The sequence below is a fragment of the Macadamia integrifolia genome, chromosome 6 (genome assembly GCF_013358625.1).
Source record: "Macadamia integrifolia cultivar HAES 741 chromosome 6, SCU_Mint_v3, whole genome shotgun sequence".
Classification (NCBI taxonomy): Eukaryota; Viridiplantae; Streptophyta; class Magnoliopsida; order Proteales; family Proteaceae; genus Macadamia; species Macadamia integrifolia.
In genome coordinates, this window is record NC_056562.1 from 27,388,338 (window position 1) to 27,399,430 (window position 11,093).

The 11,093-nt window shown below is 39.8% G+C and overlaps 2 protein-coding genes across 2 annotated transcripts; both read right to left on the minus strand.

The window, feature by feature from the left end:
- Window positions 1–505: 505 nt before the first annotated feature.
- LOC122082188 (F-box protein At3g07870-like) lies at window positions 506–2,017 on the minus strand. The gene is made up of 2 exons (XM_042649665.1): window positions 722–2,017; window positions 506–565 (listed from the first exon to the last, which is right to left on the minus strand). Exons 1-2 carry the CDS (start codon window positions 2,015–2,017, stop codon window positions 506–508), a joined length of 1,356 nt encoding a protein of 451 aa, XP_042505599.1.
- Window positions 2,018–4,113: 2,096 nt separating this feature from the next.
- LOC122081102 (U-box domain-containing protein 26-like) lies at window positions 4,114–5,893 on the minus strand. Its single transcript, XM_042648078.1, has one exon. It carries the CDS (start codon window positions 5,647–5,649, stop codon window positions 4,411–4,413), a length of 1,239 nt encoding a protein of 412 aa, XP_042504012.1. The 5' UTR covers window positions 5,650–5,893; the 3' UTR covers window positions 4,114–4,410.
- Window positions 5,894–11,093: the final 5,200 nt, after the last annotated feature.

Genomic DNA, 11,093 nt, shown 5'->3' on the forward strand with positions numbered 1-11,093 from the left:
CTCTCATTGGCTCTTATGAGTGTGCATAAATTGCATTTTTCCCCATATGAAACACTTCAGTTCAAATCCCTGTGATAAAAATATGATGGACTCACAAGTAGACAAACTCCTCTCTTACTAATATATAGCATCATTTGTTGGTACTTTAGGCGCCAACCAAACACAAATTTGGGGAGGAAGGATCTTACACCAAACCAAATTTTGAAAAGATAAAATAAAAATCTCTTATAAGATTCCAAGCTGGTTTTAAAAAACATCTTCCAATAATAGCACCACTCCAGTAGTGGTATAAATTCAATGGAACACAAACCACTATTGTTACATTTAAAGAGTATGATAATATGGAGTCGGGAGAAAATTGGGTACGCATTCTTGGAACATCAACTATTACACAGCCCACCTAGCTAGCTAGCTTCACAAGGAATGAAGAAGATGATGACATATCACCAATCATTATGGTCATAAGACAAACATGAAAGGTCTACGTACATTGAAAACTTTTCTCTCATGAGGGCAATTTATGGCACTCAACAATTTGCTTACAGGTTAATTCTTCATGGTTTCCCTGCATAATAATAGGGTAACAAATTTTCTTCAGTAGATAGCCATAAAATGTGACATAACATTTAAATGGTTAGATATTATTTAATTAAGAAAATAATTAAATATATAAAAAAAAAAAAAAAAAAAAAAGCAGAGCATTGTACGAACTACTATGTACCTTTGCTGATTGTTTCGTTTTAAGTGAACGCAAACTCTCTGTGTAGAAGAAACTGGAGCACAGATATCGTGTCCATTTACTATCAATAAATTCTTCAAAACTTTTGGTTTGGAGATGATGATAGCCTAAACCTGTGATACGTGTCTCAATTAACATCTTTCTATCCTTTATATCCCTAGGTACACAGTAGTCAAAATCGGCCTCCATGTAGCGATAACTGTGATCACTCTGGTATTGATAGTGGTAGAGAGGGTGTAAGACGTTAATATCAATGCTGTATTCTTTCACCCATGAACCATTCTTGTTGTAGTGGTAGTCTTTGAACATCCATATGTCCATTTTGGAACCATCAACACATGAAAGGCATAGGAACCCTCTCAACTCCACCAATTGAAAATCAGAATATTTCAAAGACCTAAGATCACGACATCTAGGATGTTTGATTAATCTGAATTCTTCTTTTTCCACATCAAACGCGACGATTGTATATCTAGGATCAATCATATGTCCATCATAGAACTCAGTATCAATTCTCGGGCAATAGTACACCAACCAGTGGATGGCTCCCTTAACAAAAGCTGGGTGATACTTGCTGACCTGGTATGGAGAATCTACCACGCGTCTCCAACCCCATGATGAAGATGATGAAGAAGAAGAAGAACCCCTTCTCTCCGTTAATGTAAAGACAAGACATTTAGTAGTGAATTCACCACGATTTCCTCCAAGGCCATATACGGGTGGAATCAAACGAACGACTTTGTACTCGTCAGTTGAGCTAACATATCCGAAACCCACTGAGCCATCAGGCCCACAAGATGAGAAGGAGGTACGAGGAGGTTTTGGTAATGTAATTAATTCATGTGTACTAGGATTACAGATATGAATGATATCAGAGTCTTGAATGCAAACTAGATCGAAACAAGTAGGTATCACAAAAGGTAAAAGTGTCTTAGACTTGAATTCAAATCTGCTTATTGGGTTCCCTTCTTCTCTATGCTTTTCCCATTCTTTGGGAGGAGTTAACGAGACGAAGAAAAGACATGGTTCGGATTTGGATTTGGAATGATGACGAGAGTGGAGGCGAATAAAGTGAGGATCATCAGAGATGATATAACGCCATAATTTACATACGCACCTGAATCTCAATAGGGTCTTCACAGGTAGCCTCGATAACACGTTAAACACAACTTCTTCTAACAAAAACAGCCGATGATGATCATGGCTGCCCATCATCGGTGGTGGTGGTCTTGGATTATTTTGTCTCTCAATCGTCTTCCCCATCTCCGCTGCCTCCATATTAATCTGTCAATAGCTACCAATAACCAACAACTTTATATGAATTTCACTCAGGTTCCTTTCTGCCTCTGCTTCTCCCTATTTTCTCTCCAGTTCTTTCTTTTCTTACCTTCTTTCTCTATTCCTTCTCTTACAAGTTACCCTTTCATCTGTCTCCTCCTTCCTCTCTTCGTACTTCCTTCGACAGAAATCATAACCGCCATTCCTCTATTCTTTTTTTTCTTTTCTTTTTTAAAAAAAAAAGTAACCTAGCCACCTCCGCCTCTTCATAGAAGGTTTCAGTGGAGAGATCTAAGTAAATTTACCATTATAAAGGTCAGGAGAAAGAGATGAAAAAAGAGATTTACTTTTCCATAAATAAGGGAGGGAGAGATATGCATTAGATATAAGGAATCTATATAAAAAGGAAGTTTCTTGTTAGAGGGATATGAGAGATATTGGAAACAGAGGGTTGAAGAAAAGGAATGGATCAAGCCATTAAAGAGGATGAAGGAAAAAAAAAAAATTTAGTAGTTCAATTCTTGGTAGGGTGTTTTACTTTAATAAAGAGATGTTGCAGCCATCGGAGGAGAGAGTGGGAGATGGAGGGGGTGTTCAAGTAATTAATTTATATATAATATCGTTTCCTATTTTATGGGTCTAAACAGAGTAGTAGAACAAATAAGCTTTATATGAATTTCACTGGATTCGCAACTTCTCTTCCCTTATCTTCCTCTCTTCGTAGTTCCTTCTACAGAAATCATAAACGCCATTCCTCTTTCCTTTTTTATTTTTAAAACTAACCTAGTCACCTCCCCCTCTTCATAAAAGGTTTCAGTGGAGAGATCTAAGGAAATTTCCTATTATAAAGGTTAGGAGAAAGAGATGAAAAAAGAGATTTAGCTTCTATAAATAAGGGAGGGAGAGATATGCATCAGATATAAGGAATCTATATAAAACGGAAGTTTCTTGTTAGAGAGATATGAAGTTAGGAGTTCAATTGTTGGTAGGGTGTTTTACTTTAATAAAGAGATGATGCCTACTAACCCTGGAGGAGAAGAGTGGGAGATGGAGGGGGTGTTGAAGTAATTAATCCATATACAATATAGTTTCCTATTTTATGGGTCTAAACAGAGTAGTAGAACAACTAAACGCCTCCCGGCCCAGCCCAGCCCAACCCATCCGATTGATTTCTCATGTTATTTTGTCGAGGAATGAAGACAAAACCTAGTTCATTTGATATTAAAAATTGGGGGCCCAATATATAAGGGGCATATTTTTTGGGCTTGTTTTAGGCCAAAGCTATAATAAAAGTGGGTAAAAGAATTGGTTTTTTTTTTTTTAAGGCATGCATGTTTTGCACTCCAAAGCAAGGTTTTAAACCCCCAGACACGGGTTCATTCTAATTTGATCGAATTAAAATCTATGAGAGTTGTTTGAAGCTTTAGAAAATGGAATCAAGAAAAAGAATAAGCAAACATTTCGACATATCTTTGATTTTTTTCTGAGTTTTGATCCAAAATTCTTGTAAATGTAGCTATGGTTCGACAGAATAGGTGGGCATGTGATCCAATCACCGACCATCAAGACAGTATAATTGAATTGGACAAACACCAAATCTTATGATCCCATTCCATTCTATTCCACTGGTCCATTTATTTCACCAAACCATGTGAGTGCCACACCACAACTGTTGTAGACTTCTTTGCACCCTACAATTCCTAACTCTTTAGCCACTCCTCCACTTCTCTTTGTAGTTTGTCTTCTGCTTTTTGACTTGCACTGCATAGCCAACCAATCAAACAGAAAACATTTACATTCCAGGAAGAACAAATGCCAGAATCTTATTTGTTCCATGCATTTTCCATCGTTCTTAATTGTTCCATACATGTACCTTCAAATTCAGATTCTTGTTCTGTTTTTGACTTCTCAATCTGCTTAATTTACTTCTTTCATGGAGAGAAGAAAGAACCACTTAACAATCCCACTCTCCTCTCTTCTCCCACAAGTTCTATTTTCTTTAATTTTTAAATTCCTGGTCAAAGCAGAGAACCGATTCCATCTCTCAATGTCAAAAGCCAACCAGGAAACGTAAACAGAAAAACGATCAAATGAAATAATGGAGGACAACCATCATCATCTCTGTCTCATCATCACTCATTAGTGGGCCAATGAACTGATACAATTCAGACTTCTCTTTTTTTTCCACTTTGCTTTGCTCCTTTTGGATTTCTCTCATTTTTTTAATTTTTTTTCTTGTTTTTTTTAAATGAAAATGAACAAAAATTCTTACATACAAAATCTAAAATTACATACAGATATTCTCATTGTTCTGTTTGTCTATATACCAATATTCTGAACTTCAATTTCTCTCCTTTCACTTCTTAGGGAAGAGAATTTCAAGAAGCAGAATCTCAAAAGGGAAAAACATCAGTGGCACCAAAATCGTCAGAATTGGTGATAGAATCATCTGGCCATGAGTCTCTGAGAAGCTTTAACAGCATCTGTGCCTTGCGTTTGGCTCGCTCCGTACAATCGCTTTGTACTAACAGCAACAGTTGCGTCACCACCCCTGCTGCCACCGCATCTCTCTGTAACTGCTCCGACGCCGAGCATAGGGACAGCAGCGCACCCGCTGCGTATTCCGTCGCCCTATCGGAGATCTTCAGTATGATCTTTACCAGAATCGGAACCGTCAGAGCGTGGGAAGCGAACGCCGTGCAACCAGCCGGAACCCGGCAGAGCAACTCCACCGTGGCCAGAGCTCGCTCTGCGTCACACTTCTCGAAATCGGCTAGCCGGTCGATGAGTGCCTCGACCGCTCCGGCCGAGACCGCTTTGGTACGGTTCTGCTTTACCAGACACAACGCGAACAACGCCTTTATTCCGACCTTGAGTGCTCTCGGGTACGCCAATGGATGTTTCAAGATTGTCGTTATTCCTTCAAGTACGCCTTCGGTGTTCCCAATCAAGATCCGATTCTCCACGGCCTGAGTCCCCGCGACCACCATCTCGATGAGCGCCGCCGCATTGACTCGGACTTCGATGGAGGAGTGGGAGAGGAGGGAAGCCAGGAAAGCGATCCGGTCAGGTTGTGAAGCTACGGATTCGCACTCGGGTTCGGCCAGCGGGAACATAACCAGAAGCGCGAGTGATTCGTGAGTGAGATCATCGGACTCGTTGGAGAAAACTATGGAAATGAGGAGATCACGGGAGTTGAGAGCGGCGATGATGGATCGGTTCTTGTCGGAATCACGAGCGAAGCCTCTGAGGCGGCGGAGAGCGGAGAGGCGGTTCTGGGGAGGAATGGAGTCGGAGGAGGCTTGGGCTAAAAGGTTGCGGACGAGGGCTGGGTCTGCGGGTTGTTTAGGGGTAGGGATGCGTTCGACGCCGAGGGAGCGGTTAGCGACACACCAGTCTTGGATGAGGCGGCGAAGGGTGTGGTTGGGGATGAGGGTGAAGTCGCAAAGAGGAGATCGGGTGACGGGGCAGGTGGTGTTGCCAGTGGCGACCCATGATTCTATGCTGGATCGGTCGTAAGTTTGGCCAGTGCTAACGGTGACGGGGTCGCGCATCAGCTCTAAAGAGATTGGACACCTGAAGTGGTATGGGATCTGGATCCCTATGTCCAATGGCTCTAAGCTCCCTGGCATTCTCGGCCACTTCTCTATCTTGCTCCTCCTCGTTCTCGTTCTCGTTCCTTTTCCTCTCTCTCTCTCTCTCTCTCTCTCTCTCTCTGATCTGTTGTTGTTGGTGGGTCTTCTCTCTTTCTCCCTCTAAAACTGGGACGACATTCTAAAGGACAACTTTTACAACCTCCTCTGAATCCCTCTGCAAATTCTCTCTCTCTCTCTAACACACACACTCGCAGAGACAAGAGACAAGGAGTCGCACACTCCAGCTTTCTCAGCCTCATTATATATGGTGGAATCCAGAACATACCAACAGCGAAGCACTGCTCTTCTATCTGACTTCACACGTGTGTCCACTAGTTTTCAACCAGAACTTAACCCATAATGGTTTTCGACTCTGGTCAAACTAATTTTTGTTCCACCTGGCCCACTTATATCTTCCTAAAATCTTACTCTTGTTACGTCACCCTACAAATTAATTAGGTGGAAAAAAAAGAGTTGGCAACTTGCTACAAATGCTACTGGATTATTCATTATTGGGGTGGGGGGTAAGTAAGAAAGAAACAGAAAACTAAAAAGCTTTAGTATCATTAATTGCTTAATTATCTCTCTGATAGAGATAAATTTTTACTCCGGGGGTGGTGGCGGTCAAAGGTCAAAGGTCAAAGTGGATATATATTAGGTAGGAATATGTGGGGCCCATAGCCTATGCGTTCCCCTCTCATTATTCGTTAGATTTTTTTTGTTTTGGTTGACGTATGTATGCACAGGTGTAATCGTGACGGAATTGTCTCGTGAGATGGACGATTTGTGCTGAGTGTGCCACTTCGGTATTTGGTGGGGCCCGTAGTTTAGGTGGAGGCAAGGCCAGGTCAGATCAGATCAGATCAGATCTCAACTTGAAGGGATAGGTGGATAGTGGGAGGAAAATTGGAGAAGCTGTAAATCACATGGTGAGAATAAGAGGATATGCTACAATGGGGAAAACTGGGGAAGGGATGAGCTGTGATGTCGTGTAGTGGTGTTTTACACAAATATAGTGACCAGTGACTGATATATAGACATGCACAGAGAAGGAAGAGAGACGCGCGTGCGGGGTTGGGGCGACAGTGGGCGCCACGAGCCACGCCCCATACGTCCAATTTGTCGCCAGTCAACCAGGCAGGATTGCCGGACCAGCCTGCACCTTTGGTTCCCCGATGCACGTGCTCAATCTCTCCCTCGCACGTGTGTCCAGCTAACCCCTTTGACCACCTCGTGCTCCGCGTTCTCAATTCCGTTCCCTCCAAAGTTATCATCAGTTTATCAAATCTCTAATTTCTAATTGGTAGTTTGATCAAACGATCTTTGTTAATTTGCATCGTCTCTGTGATTGCTCAACCCTGTTACTTCCACCAATGAAAATGGATCTGTTGCTAACTCCTGGGCTCACCAATGTGCAAAGCACCAATTACCACAACAGATATACAATAATTTTGCCTTTTCTTGATTAAATGTTTATCTAGTGAGGAGGCTTGAATTCAAGACTTCCTATCACCAATTGCGCTAAGTAATTGTTGTTAAAGTAATTAAAATTGCACTGATATATTCCTTCTTCCTATTCTATTTATTTTTAAATCTTTTGATTTCAAATTGATTATTATAATTTCGACTTGACATTAATCCCTACTTTTATTTTATCCACTAAAACAATATCATCGTAAAAAAGCATACACCATATTGTCCATCTTCATCCTATTTACCTCCTATTTACAGTAGCAAATATATACCATAATATTATAAGTTCTATACAAAACTACAAATATGCATGAGCCAAGAAAACGTGCTTTCTTTTTCTACAATACTATCCTATTAAGCATAGGAAAGTGAGATGGCATTACTGTCATACTGGATAAATAATTCCAATGATTCTGCTTCCAACATATTCGAAAAGCATCTAGTATTCTAATTAGTTTGGGTTTATAGGGCTTATCCACATACTTTACAACATTAGATAGATGTCTCTTATCCTAACATCATGGTTGAGCCCCCAACATGGACCCTTTTTTCTTCTTTTTTACCAAATCTTACCTGTCTGGTATCCTCCTTTCTCTCCATATTATAAACGTAACCTAACAAGATAGAACATAAGGAGTGAGTGGTAAAGGACTAGGTGAATAGACCAAACAAATGGGTCTATTCCATTCCACATTTTATTAGTTATATTTTTATGACAAATCATTTGAGGTCTCCCCCATGGCCTATTAATGTATTGCTCTCATGTAACATATATGCAAGTAACAAGTGTAAAGGAGGCAAAGCTTAGTTGGCTTTGGATTCGACCCACTACCCCATATCTTCTTAGTGGTCCTCACGTGGCACTTGATGTTGCCTTAACACGTATGATCTCAAATATGGCTGCCTTTTCATCATTCAGGCTAGTCAGAACTAGCTATAAAATCAGTCTCCATCGATTCCAATTTAAATCATCACGGAATTAACAACGAATCAATCACACTTAATATGTGTAGAATTGGAATAGATTTGTTAGATTTTAATATTATCTTGATCAATCAAACTTTCCGCACTAACATAGGTTAGGTAGGTCTACTTTCTTTGGGTATTAAAAATTAATTTATAAAAAAGTGGCTTTTTAGAGTTAAAATTTTGCAACTGTTCTTTTGATCTAGAATAAGGGACAAGGGATGAGTTGTACAATTAAGACATTTTTAATTGTGTTTGAATTAATAAAAGTAAGGTGTGTTGGTTAGTTGTTAGGGTATAAAGAAGGCAATCTAAGTTGGCCTTGGGGTTGGGATTCTTGCCTATGGAAGAGGACACTGATGAGGCTTTGTCCGATGGGGAGGGAATGTGGTCCAATGCTCCAATAGGTAAGGCCTATGTTAAGCTCTAAGCTCGATGTGAACCAGGGATCTCCACGTGTGCACTTTTGATCTAATCGAGGCATTTCACTATGTGTGGCATCGATTCGGATTCACGGGCTTAGCTGCTTGGAAAAATCTAGAGAGAAAGTTCACTCAAAGTAGCGTTCTTTGTGAGATGGCATAGGTGGCTATCGATTAAAGCTGCCTTATTTCCGTGAACAATGGACCGTCAATCATTGTTTATTTGGAAGGAAGATCTGCCATTGAAACCAAGGATTTATTTACCGGTATCGGATACGATACTGATTTGGATCATCGAAGGTTTATTAGGTCGGTTCTGATTTTAGATATAGTAACCCCTAACAAATCAAAATGCACTGAAAACCTAATGGACCAGAAATCAAATTGGAACCGATTCAAACCCAAATTAAAATCAAAATTAAATCGATAAAAATAAAAAATAGTCTAAAATTCACTAAAAAATAAGTTTTGTATAAGTTTGCATAGAAAATCAAACCCAATTTGAATGAAAAAATTGAAACTAATCTGATTATAAACCGATACAAAAAATCAAAGCCAAACTACGTTAAAATCAAAATTTTCTTATTGGTTTGATTTTGGTTTCACCATTCCCACACTGAAACCTATTTAACCCAAACCAAAACCAAACCAAAGCTATCGACCCATTGACACCCCTAGTTTTACCCTTGAAACAATATTGTTAACCGATCGAGATTGATCAGGTACCAGTATTGGTCTTGGCCAATAACACAATCCACCAATGACCAATCTGATACTGATACTTAGAACCATGATTGAAACATAGTCAATAGTTTCTATTTTTTTCTTTTCTTTTTTTTTTTCAATTTCAGTCGATCGGTTTGATGCGGTTCAGTTTTTTACTGGTTTTATAAAGCCCAAACCGAACTGATTACGTGTGATTTTTTGGTCTGTTCAACCGGATTGTGCTGGAAATTGACAACCCTATGAGAAATGATAGCCAGCCACATTGGGCTGGGACAAGATGGCCCAACCCAAATTATGTGTAACCCTATTTGTATTTCATTTATCCTCTAGGCATGGTTTTTAAGCACATTAGGGGGGTTTTCGTTATGTGTTTGTTGGTTAAACCATCTAACTTTCTCAAAGCTGATGATCGAACTGAGGAACAGAAAACACAACATGGGGGGACTTTCCGTTTCCAAAACTGTCCCCCTTCAATTGGTAGTTGATGAAACTTTTTATTTTTTTTACCTCGAATATTATCTGGGATATGGGATACTCCCTAGAAATTTATTAAGAAAACGAAATTGATAATAAAAAGACAAGGTGGGACATAACTCGCCTTACCCCAACCCAGGAGAGACAACTCACTCTATCACTCTCAAAACTCAAAAAAAAAATACTTATAAAATAACTATTACATTCTAAAGACTGGTAAACCAGCTTTATCTTCTCGAATGATGCGATTAAGATCACTTGGTAGAGGATCATGATCATAGAAAATCAAATTTATTGTAGACTCACAAGCAAAATTCGCTAACCAATCCGCTGCTTGATTGCTTTCTAGAAATGGAAACGAGATGTGGGCTCTCAGAGAATCGCAAAGGTTGACAACTTCTTGAAACCAATACTAGCAACTCCACAAATTATAGGATCTTTGGGTAACAAGCTTCACAATCAAGAAAGAATCAGAATTAACATAAAAATCAGAGAGATCCAATTCCCCATATAATCTCAATCGATCTCTAAGGGCTCTCAACTCACCCATTGAATTTGAACACACCCCATAGAAATTGGAGAATGCCGCAACAATTGTTAGTTCTCTAAGGGTAGTTGAAGAACCTAGTTTTAACAATCCTAAGGTTCTTTTTGGTCAATTCCAGGGATTATGACTCAAAACATTTTCTATTGGCTAGACTTGAACTTTTTTTTGGGCAAGAGAACCCTGTCGCTTGCATGATTACTACATCAACACAAAAGCCCATGGGAGGTTGCACGAAGACATCTAGGGAGGGTGCAACGTGATCTTTTTATGCCCACTTGTATTTAGTCATAGAACCACGTAAGTAGGCAGAGTTCTTTATTTTTTATTTATTTTTATATGGAACGAATTTATGAAACTGATTGATGATGATCTTGGTGAGACCCCTTATCTTAATCATGGTTTTAGATATTGAGATATCCGTATTTTGAGGGGTAAAACAGTCTTAACAAACCTAATACGACTTATCTGTATCGATATCAGAGGCAACCAATACCGATGTAGATACCTTGCACTAAAACCCACCCTGACCTAATAATTCCAAATGGAAGGACAAGCAAAAGGGAGCTGCAAGCAAGAGTAGAGGCTTTGTCTCCATTGGCCTTCCCCTTTTAATTGAGTGGAAACTAGAAAGATATGTACCAAGGTCATCAGTGGCCACAAACGTACCCATCACCTACGCACCAACCACGCGCGCATGTGGTATCGCTCTGGCCTCGTAAAATCGTCATATGTCACACACTACACCCATGCACACATACTCTTTATAAACTAGTGGAACTCCAATGAAAGATCACATGACCATAGGTGGTATGAGTGGCATCCACCGCAAGGAC

Coding starts and splice junctions, on each gene's coding strand:
- LOC122081102 (XM_042648078.1), bottom strand. CDS start 5,649: ATGCCAGGGAGCTTAGAGCCATTGGACATAGGGATCCAGATCCCATAC.
- LOC122082188 (XM_042649665.1), bottom strand. CDS start 2,017: ATGGAGGCAGCGGAGATGGGGAAGACGATTGAGAGACAAAATAATCCA. Junction 566..721: donor AAACGAAACAATCAGCAAAG/GTACATAGTAGT, acceptor ATTATTATGCAG/GGAAACCATGAAGAATTAAC.